The 14954-nt window shown below is 33.2% G+C and overlaps 1 protein-coding gene across 4 annotated transcripts in view; it reads left to right on the top strand.

Moving 5' to 3' along the window:
- LOC134714537 (uncharacterized) overlaps nt 1-12194 on the top strand; it is a 33213-nt gene extending 21019 nt beyond the window's left edge. For 3 of the 4 annotated variants that reach the window (XM_063575860.1, XM_063575863.1, XM_063575862.1), the window contains 8 exons: nt 1888-2040; nt 2818-2903; nt 3963-4033; nt 4305-4336; nt 4645-4792; nt 5571-5647; nt 7175-7225; nt 7628-12194. In XM_063575860.1, the coding sequence (XP_063431930.1) occupies nt 1888-2040; nt 2818-2903; nt 3963-4033; nt 4305-4336; nt 4645-4792; nt 5571-5647; nt 7175-7225; nt 7628-8259 (1250 nt within the window). In that variant the 3' untranslated portion in view covers nt 8260-12194. The remainder of the gene's footprint in view (nt 1-1887; nt 2041-2817; nt 2904-3962; nt 4034-4304; nt 4337-4644; nt 4793-5570; nt 5648-7174; nt 7226-7627) is intronic. The other variant, XM_063575861.1, reaches the window with a different exon arrangement.
- Nucleotides 12195-14954: the final 2760 nt, after the last annotated feature.

The raw sequence follows: 14954 nt of genomic DNA, 5'->3' as shown, positions 1-14954 counted from the left end.
ATCTTTTACAAAAATCTTCTCCTCTGAAACTACTGGGCCAAATTGAACCAAACTTGGCCACAATCATCATTGGGGTATCTAGTTTAAAAAATGTGTGGCGTGACCTGGTCAACCAACCAAGATGGCCGCCACGGCTAAAAATAGAACATGGGGGTAAACTTCAGTTTTTGGCTTATAACTCAAAAACCAAAGCATTTAGAGGAAATCTGACATGGGGTAAAAATGTTTATCAGGTCAAGATCTATCTGCCCTGAAATTTTCAGATGAATCGGTCAACCCGTTGTTGGGTTGCTGCCCCTGAATTGGTAATTTTGTGGAAATTTTGCAGTTTTTGGTTATTATCTTGAATATTATTATAGATAGAGATAAACTGTAAACAGCAATAATGTTTAGTAAAGTAGGATTTACAAATAAGTCAACATGACCGAAATGGTCAGTTGACCCGTTTAGGAGTTATTGCCCTTTATAGTCAATTTTTAACCATTTTTCGTAAATCTTAGTTATCTTTTACAAAAATCTTCTCCTCTGAAACTACTGGGCCAAATTGAACCAAACTTGGCCACAATCATCATTGGGGTATCTAGTTTAAAAAATGTGTGGCGTGACCCGGTCATCCAACCAAGATGGCCGCCACGGCAAAAAATAGAACATAGGGGTAAAATGCAGTTTTTGGCTTATAACTCAAAAACCAAAGCATTTAGAGGAAATCTGACATGGGGTAAAAATGTTTATCAGGTCAAGATCTATCTGCCCTATAATTTTCAGATGAATCTGACAACCCATTGTTGGGTTGCTGCCCCTGAATCGGTAATTTTAAGGAAATTTTGCTGTTTTTGGTTATTATCTTAAATTTTATTATAGATAGAGATAAACTGTAAACAGCAATTATGTTCAGCAAAGTAAGATTTACAAATAAGTCAACATGACCGAAATTGTCAATTGACCCCCTAAGGAGTTATTGTCCTTTATAGTCAATTTTTAACAATTTTCATAAAATTTGTAAATATTTATTAACATTTTCCACTGAAACTACTGGGCCAAGTTCATTATAGATAGAGATAAATGTAAGCAGCAAGACTAGTAAAGTAAGATTTACAAACACATCACCATCACCAAAACACAATTTTGTCATGAATCCAACTGCTTCCTTTGTTTAATATTCACATAGACCAAGGTGAGCGACACAAGCTCTTTGGAGCCTCTAGTTTTTGAGTCTCAGGATTAAATAATTGTCAATTGTAATGTTGTTTTGTTTTAAGAGCTGCAGATACCAGGTAATTAACTTATTAACTTGCTGACATAAAAAAATATATACGGAAAGAAATAGTTGGTCCAAGACCACAACTGTTGTCCCTTGATTTTCGTTGTTCACGAACTAGTGTTGACAGTTGGTTACTTGCCATTAATTTTTATACCCCTTCCAAATTGATTTCTCCATGTTTAATGCCTCAAATTGCAAGTAGGGCGTGAAATTACACTAAATTTTTTTTTAAGGAAAGTATTGATTTGGTCCAGCTGACAAAGGTTTAAAATTTGCACTTCCGAATCTGTCAAAAGAATTCAAGACGCCCTAAACATAAAATTGTCCATATTTTGAGTTAGAGCCGATGAAGTTCCTATAAATTTGATATAATTTGTCCCAAAAGTAGAACAACACCCATTAAAATTTCATTGAGAAAGCACAGGTGTTTTTTTTTTAATTTTCATTTATGTTCTAAAAGAAATGCACTACGAAATAATTGTGGTCTCGGACCAGTTGCCTTTTATATGTCTTTCCTTTTTGCCATTAAAATGGCAACCCAAAAACAAAGCAAACTTAAAAAAAGATACCCAACTGTTTACTTATGGTACAAATAAACTTTATGCTGCATGTGCTTCTTATTTAAGATACCATGGTTGTGAAATGGGATGAAACACCAACCAAGATTCATTTCTACAAATATGAAACAGAAAACCATGAGGTCGACAAAATGTATATATACAGAAAGATTGACATAACCATCCCAGGTTATATTGATACAGGATGCCGTGTTATCAGAGGTATATATTGAAATGTAGTGTTACAGTCTGATGTAATGTAACATGTTTTGTGTTCTGTCTTATTGTCATACTGTGGATTCATTGATTTTCGTGGGTATCAATTTTCGTGGATCACGGAAATGTTTCATTTTCGTGGATATTTGATTTTGTGGTTTCGTCTAAGTCTGTATACAACACAATAGCAAATTTATAATTCGTTGAACATTTAAATTCTTGGTTCACTTGTGGCAACGAAAACCAGGAAAATTGGTATCCCACAAATAATAATGAATCCACAGTATAAGAAAATACATAAGATCTTTTAAAAACACTTATATTTTTAATATGATTTTACTGCTCCTCTGGTTTTCATTTTTGGCTAAACTTTCCTTTCTAATTATTTAGAAAATACCTGTATCTTACTTATCTTGAATGAACTCTTATGAAACATTGTATATTAGAATAAAGAGATAATTGCATGTACAACAACTATTCACCAAAAAGCAAATAGAGAAGAATTACACAACTACAGGTCAGCAAAATGAGTTTATAGTAATCTATAAAATCCACTGGTTTGACAAAACGTGGAACTATTCAAACGAGAAAAACAACAACCTGATTTAAAGTTGCAGATAGTGAAGTAACTTATATGAGTGTCAATTTTTAGGTTATAATAAAAAAAAAACATTGGAGTTCATATACTTGATTTGACTGCCTGATAATATGTTGTGTATATATGTTATTCATTAGATCCTTAAAATATCAGAGTAAATGCTTTAAAACTTGATATATTTTCAGGTGTGCATTGGAACAAAGGTGATGAAGATGGCGGTAGACGATCAATAGGCATAGTAGTAAGGAAACATGCAAAACAATGGGTTACAGTAAGTTGAACATTTTTACACTTAACATAAGTTCTTCTGTACATTTCTAGATATGACACATGTCTTTCAATCACACGTCACCTGTCATTTGTTGAAATTTACAAAGTTATTCATCAAACCAAGTCCTATCTCAATGAAAAATTTCAAAAAAATCTCAGGATGCTTTATTGAGTTATTGCCCCTGAAATGTAGTTTTATACCCATTTTCAGAGTTATTGACTGTTATTGTTAGAACTATAGTTCTCCAATTTTTAGCAATGCTGGCTGCTTCTATGAAAACTAAAGGAGCTTAAAATCTTTCTTGACAATTGGAGAAAAAAACCAGTCAGCAAACTGACTATATTTTTAACCAGGTGTGGGATGCCTCTGTTCAGTGTTTTCTGATCTTTCAGTAGTATTCGGATAACTGATTTATTTTGGGCTTACAAAATACTAAAGTGAAATAGTATGTGTTATACAGAATGATAGCTCAAGTAAGAGTAACAATGACTTTTGTTTAAAAAAAAAAAAACTTTTATTTTAAACCATATATATACCTTTGTTGTGACATATTATTTTTTTATGCCCCATTTATGGGTTTTATGTTTTCTGGTGTGTGCGTCCATTCGTCCTGCTTCAGGTTATAGTTTTTGGTCTAGGTTGTTTTTAATGAAGTTGAAGTCCAATCAACTTGAAACTTAGTTAACATGTACATGTTTTACATTGTCTTATAGGGGCCTTTTATAGCTGACTATGTGGTATGGACTTTGCTCATTGTTGAAAGCTGTACGGTTACCTATAGTTGTCAATGTTTGTGTCATTTTGGTCTTTTGTGGATAGTTGTCTCATTGGCAATAATACCACATCTTCTTTTTTATATGTTCCCTATGATATGATCTTTCTGTTTTTACTGCCAAATTAGAGATTTTATACAATTTGCATGGTCCACCATGAAAATGATAGTGCGGATGGGGCATCCATGTACTTGGGACACATTCTTGTATAAATATATTTTAAATTATTGTGCTTTGTATGCATCAGACTCAAATTAACATATATATCATTTTTAATATTCAAAAGGTGAAATGGCCAAATGGCACAAGAGAAAGATACAGATTTGGTGCTGATGACTGCTTTGACTTAGAAATAATGTAAGTAAATTACCCTTCAGGATTACCTGAGTTCACCCACTGAAGTGGTGTAAATGCTTTCATAAAAGTTTGAGCTATAAGGGTAGGGGATTAAATTTTCTATGGCAAAAAGGTGTTGGGTTGGGGGATATGTAACCAGTGAATGAACAACACATTAATTCACGAATGTGCAGAGCCCATAAGTTACCTACCAGAATATTAATTGCAAGAATGAAAAATGTTATTATATCAATTAAACTTATGTTATATTTGATTTTTTTTTAAATTTCAGTGATGAAGAAGAAAGAAAAAATAGGGGTATACGTAAGTACTTTTCTAAAATTAGTTTTTTTCTGCCAGTCTGACAGATCACCTGTTGATCATCTTGGTTCCTAATTATGAATACAATACCTTACAATGTATATTATAATAAATTGTTCAACTTCATATTAGACATATGACATCAATTAATTAAATATGGATTGCCTAGTTTTTTAACCTCTGAACTATTTTAGTCAAATATGCCAAGGTGCTAATTGTTATGGATTTGGGGTATACAGTCAAACCTTGTAAACTACATTTATGCATAATATAGAATCATAAATTTAAAACATCAATGCAACTTTTAACAGAAGAAAAAGTGATACAGTATCAATTTAAAGACGATAGTCCTACGGTATGGAGGACACTTGATGAAGAGGCAAATAATACAGTACTCAATCATATAGATACACAGAGAGCTCGCAGAGGCATAGTCATGACCTTGCACCATGGAATAGGGTAAGAGTACACTTTTTATTTTTAAAGTAATAGTTTTTATGTATAATGATTATGAAGTTGCTAATTTATTATCAGGGACAGATCTGTATTGAAATTCATACCTGTTGATAGATGAAAATAAGTATTCTGATATGATGTGCTGCTTTCCCTTTGTAAACAAAGCCATGCTCTAAATCCAATAAAATTTGCTTGCACTTGTGTATATTGACTACTGCTGAATAATGAATTTTATTAAATTGGCATGCATTTGATATATTTCATTAATTTAAAACACTTGTATACTTTTAAATGATGCACATTTTGTTACTAATTCATTTATTATGATTGTAATGTGTTGCATTCTGAAATTGACATATTTGACCCAGATACAACACTGTTCATGTTGGATGTTCAAACTCCTCCCTCTGAAAAATCACAGTGCCAGTCGTTTGCTCTTTACAAACAAACAATAGAGGTACATGGAATAGCCTACACAAACGATATACACTTATATATACACATCGGACATAAAAATTACCATAATTGTCCTAATCAGAATCGAAATAATTGATGCAAGCTATACCTTATTGTAGTTTTAAGATGGGTGGGCATTATATTCCTATCATTTTAGCCCTCACTATCGCTCAGGCAAAAACAATCACGAATATAATGCCTACCCATGTTAAAACTACAATAAAGTATAGCTTGCATCAATAATTTTTAAATGAATTTGAAGGTCCAAAAATAATTATATTCATTTGTATTTTGATTAATAACAAGTTTATATAAAAATTTACAGGTATAATTTTGACCTTGACAAAATGGAGTATGTTAATGTTAATGATTCATCTATAAGAGGAGAAATACAGCTTTTACGTAAGCATTCTGTATTATGTTAATCTTTAACAAGTCATCTCTCATAAGAAAATGATGTTTAACTTTAAAGAATTTGCTCAAATTTCTATATGAGTTGTCATGCTTTCTGAAAAAAAATCTTATATGCAGCTTCTCCATATGTTTGTCCTGTACAGCTTGTTCCCAACCTTTTTATTTAAGTTTCCATTTTGATTAGTACCATTTGATTTTGCATTATTACTAACTACCACGAAATGCAGGTGAATGTTGACTTCCACAGTTGCAACAATTACAGTCCTATTGTTGTGCCCTTCAATTACGCCCAATTAGTATGATGGTTTTTGAATGGTACTTTAAAACCTTTAACTTTGCACCAATAATCCCTTGAATGAAGTACTGGTCTAGTTCAACTACTGCTAATGACCTTAAATTATTGAAAAATAATTACATTAGATGTATGTTTCATTATAATACATTATTCTGATTGGCTAACTGCACATCACATGCTATTCCTGAAACCGTTGCATTAGGAAATAAAATTGATCATTCATGATGACTTGCGGTCCCACAATAAAGTGCACAGACTAATTAAATAAGACTTGATAAAAATCACGATTTCATGATCCTTACTAAAAAATGTAATTTTAAGTATTGAATGCTTCATTTTGTAACTTTATAGGGTTGTAAAAGCGTAGTCCGCAAATAGTAAAAAAATAACATAAAGACCTAAGAGCTACAGTTCTGCAGCTAGTAAAAGCGTTGACGGTGGGCACATATATAGTATGAAGCACTTCTGTGCTTCATACAAAATGTACTTTGGTCAACGCTTTTACATCCAAATAAATTTACAAAAATAGCATTCAATTCTTAAATAATAAAAAAAAATATTGAGCATTCAGAGTTATTTCCCTTGAAGTACAAAACCATAGTAAAGGCTCTAAGGTATTACTAATCTAATATTTAATGGTTTGGAATGGGTATATAAGTGCTTAAAACAAATGTTCACTTCTTTGTAAGCCTGTTTTGACATTTCACTTTATTTGATGAAGAATTTCAAGATAATTTGGTCCTTGTAGAGGAAATTCTGCATACAATTAGACAGGGGTGGGAGGCTTTGCAGATGTCAAATGTATTACTTACCATGAAATACCTGTGAAATTTTTAACTGTTCCCTGCTGCAACTACTATTAGAGAGTTGTGCCTTTTAACTTATCTCTGAGTGAGCATAGTAAAATTTGGTTTCAGAAAGATAACTTTTGAATACTCAGTGAGCTGCAGCTAGTATATCAATTTTTTTTATAACTATATTAACACTATCTTTAACTTCAGTTCAAATATTCTTAATCATAAAGAATAGAGAGTTTTGAAATTGAAGCAGGAATCCTTAAAATAAGATTTGCTTCTTTAGAGTCCATTATAATTCATCCTTAGGTTAAATTACACCATACTTGTGTTATGCTTGTCCTTAACACACCATTTTTTGTATTATTTTACTAAATTTTGCTTTTCCTTGTAGCTAATTCATTGAATTTGCTTTAACTTATCTAGGTATGTCAGTTGATGAACAAGATAGACTAAGAAAAAATGAGTGGGATTTATGTAAGTATTTTACTATTATATAGTAAGATGGTAATATTTGCATATTATTGATTTTTATTCCCTCATCATTGTTTGATCAATCAGTCAATCCTTCTGTTTGTTAATCTATCTGATGACCTTTCTTCTTTGCATAAAAGCATTTTGGGTCAAGGTTAACAAGATGTATATCTACGAGCAGTAATTTGTACAGAAAAAAAATCAACAAAAAATATACAGTCTAGGTAAAATCTTAAGTCTACATGAAAACGTGTCAATAAGTAACTCAATTAGATTTTAAAAATTGTTTGCATGAAGATTGTATTGACCCTTGAAATTGTCAAAAAATGTTATTTTTATATTTAGGCCTTAAGTCAAGTTTCCTCCCATTCCAGCCGTAATTGCATCATCTCATTATCATTTTAGATAAAGAAAAAAAGATGAGAGCCCAACAGGCACAGGCAGGCGGTGCAGGCGGTATGGATTTTTTAGCTCAGCTTCAACAGGGAGGAGGAAGAGGTGGAATGAATTTACTGAATCAGATGGCACAAGGAGGAGGGGGAGGGCTAGCAGGACTTATGGGTCAGGGAGGGGCGGGTGGACAAGGGCTGGCAGGAATGATGGGCCAAGCTGGTATGGGGGGACAGGGCTTAGCAGGATTAATGGGTCAAGGTGGATTGGGAGGTGGACAAGGAGGTCAAGGACTAGCAGGAATGATGGGTCAAGGAGGTCAAGGTCTGGCAGGAATGATGGGACAAGGAGGTCAAGGTCTGGCAGGAATGATGGGTCAAGGAGGTCAAGGTCTGGCAGGAATGATGGGTCAAGGAGGTCAAGGTCTAGGAGGAATGATGGGGCAAGGTCAAGGACAAGGAAGTCAAGGATTTGGAGGAATTCCAGGACAGGGAGGTCAAGGGTTTGGAGGAATTCCAGGACAGGGAGGTCAAGGGTTTGGAGGAATGGGAGGAGGTGGTGGCCCAAAGTGGAACTGTGGACAGTGTACTTATGAAAATGGAGGCAATTCATTACAATGTGAAATGTGTCAGGCAGCTAAAGCATAGAAATGAATAATGACTAAATTAACTTGTCATGGTTGAAGTTTGTGAACAGTCCTATATATTATTTTATTGTGATTCTTCAACATCATTGTTAACTTTGTGATGTATTGAAATGCAAGTTATTTATTGTTATGGTTTATTTTATTGGTATTTATAAGGTAAATTGAGAAAAATGTGTCTAGTTATGGAACAACATACTTATATTCACCCATAATAAAATTTCTCATATTGTCATTCCAAAAAAGAACTAAAAAATTATCTAGTCTACTTTAAAAGTATCTAAAAAAATGTCCATGTTCCGAAGTTTCAACCTCTAGTAAAAAAAATGATATTCAGTTTAGTGTCTGGCCAAATTCACTACATTTTATTCAGCAATGGAATTGTTTCAAGAAATATCAAAGTTTATACTGGCTGACCTCAATCTGACTAAGGACAAGGATAACTTTTTCAAAACAATAATGGCCTTATATTCAAGTTCATAATCAAATATCAAAGAGGTCAGAAAATGCTTCTTCAATGGGTCCATTTAAACAAAAATTGCATTAGTTTTATTGCTAAGTAAAACGAATCTCTCAATTAAAGAACTTGATAGACTTCAAGGTCATACATAACATCTTGAAAACAATCATTTGGTGCATTTTGGACCTAAAAGCTTCCAGAAAGCAATGATCCAAAATGTTCTGTAACCAGAAGGTACCATTTTTTTTTAATTTACGCAACCATATTTCCTGGATCAGGGATTGCAACCAAAAGTAACGTTACCAAAAAGTTACAATTTATAAATAATTGAAGCATAACTGACGATCCAACACAAATTATTCATAGTTTATTAGTTATAACTGTTACTTCATAAATTTTAATGTTATGTGTTAAAAAGATTAATAGTTATATCACAATCAAAGCCCATCATTTTGCGTCATGGTTTTAAAAACATTAAATATCAAACGTTAAGCCTTGTCAACACCAGCATTGGATCCACAGATCCAGAATTAGAAAAGCAAAGGATATTGGCTCTTCATTTCTTGACATTGAAATAGTAAAAATCAGTACAAACACAGCACAAAAACATTGCTGTGTTTTCATCTTAAGTTAAAGTGAGGCTTTCGACCAGGAGCAAAAAAACAACAACAAATAAACTTTCACCTCATTAAAAGTGTAAAACAGCCCCTAATCGTATTTGTTTTGAAGTTACATATGTATTCATATTGACATTTTTTAGCTCACCGGGCCCGAAGGGCCAAGTGAGCTTTTCTCATCACTTGGTGTCCGTCGTCCGTCGTCTGTTGTTAACTTTTACAAAAATCTTCTCCTCTGAAACTACTGGGCCAAATTAAACCTTTGGCCACAATCATCATTGATGTATCTAGTTTAAAATTTGTGTTTTGTTACCCGGCCAATCAACCAAGATGGCCGCCATGGCTAAAAATAGAACATAGGGGTAAAATGCAGTTTTTGGCTTATAACTCAAAAACCAAAGCATTTAGAGCAAATCTGACATGGGGTAAATTGTTTATCTGGTCAAGATCTATCTGCCCTGAAATTTTTAGAGGAATCAGACAACCCTTTGTTGGGTTGCTGCCCCTAAATTGGTAATTTTAAGGAAATTTTACTGTTTTTGGTTATTATCTTGAATATTATTATAGATGGAGATAAACTGTAAACAGCAATAATGTTTAGCAAAGTAAGATTTACAAATAAGTCAACAGGACCAAAATGGTCAGATAACCCCTTTAGGAGTTATTGCCCTTTATAGTCAATTTTTAATCTTTTTTCGTAAATCTCCATGATCTTTTACAAAAATCTTCTTCTCTGAAACTACTGGGCCAAATTAATCCAAACTTGGCCACAATCATCATTGATGTATCTAGTTTAAAACATGTGTTTTGTTACCCGGCCAATCAACCAAGATGGCCGCCATGGCTAAAAATAGAACATAGGGGTAAAATGCAGTTTTTGGCTTATAACTCAAAAATCAAAGCATTTAGAGCAAACCTGACATGGGGTAAATTGTTTATCTGGTCAAGATCTATCTGCCCTGAAATTTTTAGAGGAATCAGACAACCCTTTGTTGGGTTGCTGCCCCTAAATTGGTAATTTTAAGGAAATTTTACTGTTTTTGGTTATTATCTTGAATATTATTATAGATGGAGATAAACTGTAAACAGCAATAATGTTTAGCAAAGTAAGATTTACAAATAAGTCAACAGGACCAAAATGGTCAGTTGACCCCTTTAGGAGTTATTGCCCTTTATAGTCAATTTTTAACCTTTTTTCGTAAATCTCCATGATCTTTTACAAAAATCTTCTTCTCTGAAACTACTGGGCCAAATTAATCCAAACTTGGCAACAATCATCATTGATGTATCTAGTTTAAAATTTGTGTTTTGTTACCCGGCCAACAAACCAAGATGGCTGCCATGGCTAAAAATAGAACATGGGGTAAAATGCAGTTTTTGGCTTATAACTCAAAAACCAAAACATTTAGAGCAAATCTGACATGGGGGTTAAATTGTTTATCTGGTCAAGATCTATCTGCCCTGAAATTTTTAGATGAATCGGACAACTGGTTGTTAGGTTGCTGCCCATAAATTGGTAATTTTAAGGAAATTTTGCTGTTTTGGGTTATTTTCGTGAATATTATTATAGATAGAGATAAACTGTAAACAGCAATAATGTTCAGCAATTTAAGACTCAAAAATAAGTCAAAGTGACCAAAATGGTCAATTGACCCCCTAAGAAGTTATTGTCCTTTATAATCAATTTTTAACAATTTTCATAAAATTTGTAAATTTTTACTAACATTTTCCACTGAAACTACACGGACAAGTTCATTATAGATAGAGATAATTGTAAGCAGCAAGAATGTTCAGTAAAGTAAGATGTATACAAACACATCACAATCACCTAAACACAATTTTGTCATGAACTGTCTGCTGTCTTTGTTTAATTCACATATACCAAGGTGAGCGACACAGGCTCTTTGAGCCTCTAGTTTTTAATTCCAGTTCAAACAACTGTTTAATCTTTTTAAATAGGGATATATCCCAAATTATATATGTCCTATTAGTTCTCTTTTAATGAAAAGTTTTAGTTTATTGACAGACCTTTTGTCTGATTTAATGCTTTTTGTTTAAATGATGTAAAAAGCTCTCCCTAAGGTAAAGCATTTTGTTATTTTGTTGCTGTTGCAGTGTATAGTGTACAATATCGAAAAGAGGATAAAAGGGTGTGATCCCAATAATAGGAAAACAAATATAGTTGTATTATTCCCCCACTCCCAATTTTTTTTATGGGTCAACACTTTGTGCCCCCCTGCATGATTTTGTCCTTAGAATATAACACAGCATCTAGGGAACATTGAGTCATATTGAATTATCATTTACCTAATAACTGATAGAACACTTTAAAGTTTATATCTTTCAAACTTGAAAGTTCGTAATTTCAATTTTCATACTAGTACTATGTAATAAAAGTTAAAGCCATGAATATTTAAAAGCCAACATAACTGTTATAACATAGACAAGAGACTAGATGAAGTTCACAGAATGGGGGGAAAATGGGGAAAATGGGCAGATTAAATCCCTCCCACCCCCCAAAAAAAATAGTGAAAATCAGAGCAAACAAAAATAAAGAATAGAGAATAATGGGCAAAACATAGAAAATAGAGAAAAATTACCTGAAAAATTTAATAATACAGAAATGAAGCCATGCAGGACATAAAGGCCATACTGCCACGATGCCCATAGGATGAAACGGCCATCACTGACAGCCATACCCTGAAACAAAGGACCCCATCAAGACCCTCATAGACGTCTTGATTTGTCTGTCTTGGTTGTTTTCTGTCTCCTTGACATAAACTCTATATATTATGTCATATAGCACATTGTTATTAGAATGAAAGATTTATAAAGCAGATACAAAATAAATTTTATGATGAACATCTTAATTATTTCTTTTAAAATGAAGTAACCAACATAAGTAACATTTTATGACAATCCGTCTTCACAGTAAACCTGGTTAACAGACAGTTACCTTTATTAACTGTTCTTCTTGGCCAATGTAGTGTTATTTCATTTACATGTACTAGTTAAAGTTTTTATATGGCCGCAAAATCTTTTTTTGGATCATATAATAGTATCATATCATTGTCTGCGTCCTCCTCATCCTCCTCTTTGTCTGAAGACACATTGGTTTACGGATAAAAACTTTATTTTAGGTGAATGGATCTCTATGAATTTTTTTAAAAAGGTTCAATTTCACACAAGCATTTTTCTAGTTTCAGGATAACTACTTGTGTATATATATTTCCATTGCTCTGAAATTCTACCACAATTAGAAGGTTGAGATTTAGTTTAGGGGTTATGGGGCTAACAGTTTAGGAATTAGTGGTGAAAAGGGGCCAAAAAAGGCATTTTTCTAGTTTCCAGACAATGACTTGTGTTTTAGTTTATGGATCTCTCTTACGTTGTACCCTAGGGTTCCATATAAAAAAGGGAAAGCTGGGATTGAGTTTTGGTTTGATTTCCCAAACATGAAGGAATAAGGGACCAAAAAGGGCCTAAAAGAACCATTTTTCTAGTTACCAGACAGTAACTTGTTTTTATGTGTATGGATCTCATACAGTATCAAGCTTGAATATTGTGTCTAAATTTGCCCTAATTATTCAGGGTTCAACCTCTGCAGTCGTATCAGGCTGCACTCAGCGAAGCATTTTATTTTTTCCAATTTTAGGCATCAGATGTGTTTCTGTCAGCTTGCATTTCATACTGATTGTAAAATAAAGTATAGGGAAAATATTAAAAATGATCTGATTATCTTATTTGCATATTATTGTTTCATTATGTTATAAAATTGTGTGTTTTAGTACATCTATCTTTTTTCCCTATCTTATCTCCCTTTTGTGGGAAAAATTTGGTTGATCGAAAGGGATTCACTGAAGCATGACTGGAGACCCCCCTTTTTTGGTGAGTCAGTGCTCCCTTATAAAAAGTCCTAGATCCGCCACTGTATATGGTCTATTAACTATTTGTGAGGTGTATATTGTTCATATGCCAGGTCTTGGTTGACATTGGCTTTTTCTAATACTTCAGGATTTTGTACTCGGATTAGTTTCTTTTATACCAATTAACAGGATGCAACCAATTCTTGGTTTCATTTCAATGTCCAAAGTCACGAGATATAGGAAGATATGGTGTGAGTGCCAATGAGACAACTCTCAATCCAAATAACAATTTAAAAAAAAAGGTAAACCATTATATGTCAATGTACGGCCTTCAACACGGAGCCTTGGCTCACACCGAACAACAAGCTAAAAAGGGCCCCAAAATTACCAGTGTAAAACCATTCAATAAACTAAGGTTTAGTTCTTGGACCAATTTTTTAGCATTAAATATCTAGAAATATTTGCCACTGGACATTAAGTAAGAAACAATAAGTTAATCAATCATTGATTCAGGTGAATTTTCTAAATACATAATTGACTAGATATAAACAGATGTGATATGAATGCCAAGTTATGAGACAACTTTGAGCCACTCTCCATCCAAGTCACACTGACTAAAATGTAAACTATTATTGGTCAAAGTGTGGCCTTCAAGAGGGTCTATATAGGAGGTCCTTGCCTTCAAGAGGGTCTGTATAGGAGGTCCTTGCCTTCAAGAGGGTCTGTATAGGAGGTCCTTGCCTTCAAGAGGGTCTGTATAGGAGGTCCGTCATTTCTGTATTCTGTAGGCAATTTTCTTTATTCTTTATACTTTTGCTTGTTATTCTCTTTTCTTTATTTTGGGGTTAATTTTTCCCTATTCTTGAGATTGTTTGCCCATTATTCGTAATTATTTAAACCCCCATCCATACCCTTATATAATGTCTATGGTAAATTCTATTCAATATGACCCTAAATTTGTAGTACATTTTCCAAATTTGTCTACAAAGGCCAGAATCAAACTGTTACTTGCAACAGACTCTTTATGGTAAAGTTATAGTGCACACTTTTATTTTTTTATTTTAGCTTGATATATTCCTTAGGTTTATTGTGGATATAAAGGTTAATTTCAATGCAATATTGTTTGGCATAAATGGGTACCTTGTAAGAGAAACACGTTTACAATGCCCGGAAGACTTATATTTGAGTAACTGTAGTAGATAAAATCGGAATAATGGGACATCTTTTCGTTGGAAATTCCCCCTTTTTTTAACGATCAATGCATTTGAATGGATCATATAGTTGGAACCCCTTTTAGAAATGGCTGGATCCGCCTCTGTAAGCAGTCATCAAGATGATGTGTCCCTTTTATGGTTCAATGCCAAACCAGAGACAGGTAATACGTGATATATGTTTCCTGCTAAACTGAGACATCTGGCTAAACATATGGGAATTTTATATTAAAAAAAATCTGCTGCTACCGTTCTCCTTGTACTCCTATATTTGACTATTCGGAGTCATATTGCATACAGCGCTATCAATGATTCCGCTTTAACAAATATATATGAATTTTAAAAAGATATTAAATAATAATAAAAAGTATTAAAAAGCACTTCTTGAATTGCACCTTTTAGGGTGCGCTCGACTTTAGTTTAGGATTATACAGGTCGTTTAGGATATTTTTTGCAAACTTTAAAGGCTAGCACATTATTGACCAACAAGTGAGTGATCTACAGTAAAACAAGCTGTTGCATGGTTGCTAATGAGACAACTCTAC

Source organism: Mytilus trossulus, chromosome 4 (genome assembly GCF_036588685.1).
Source record: "Mytilus trossulus isolate FHL-02 chromosome 4, PNRI_Mtr1.1.1.hap1, whole genome shotgun sequence".
NCBI classification, from domain to species: domain Eukaryota; kingdom Metazoa; phylum Mollusca; class Bivalvia; order Mytilida; family Mytilidae; genus Mytilus; species Mytilus trossulus.
This window is presented reverse-complemented; position numbering and strand designations above follow the sequence as displayed.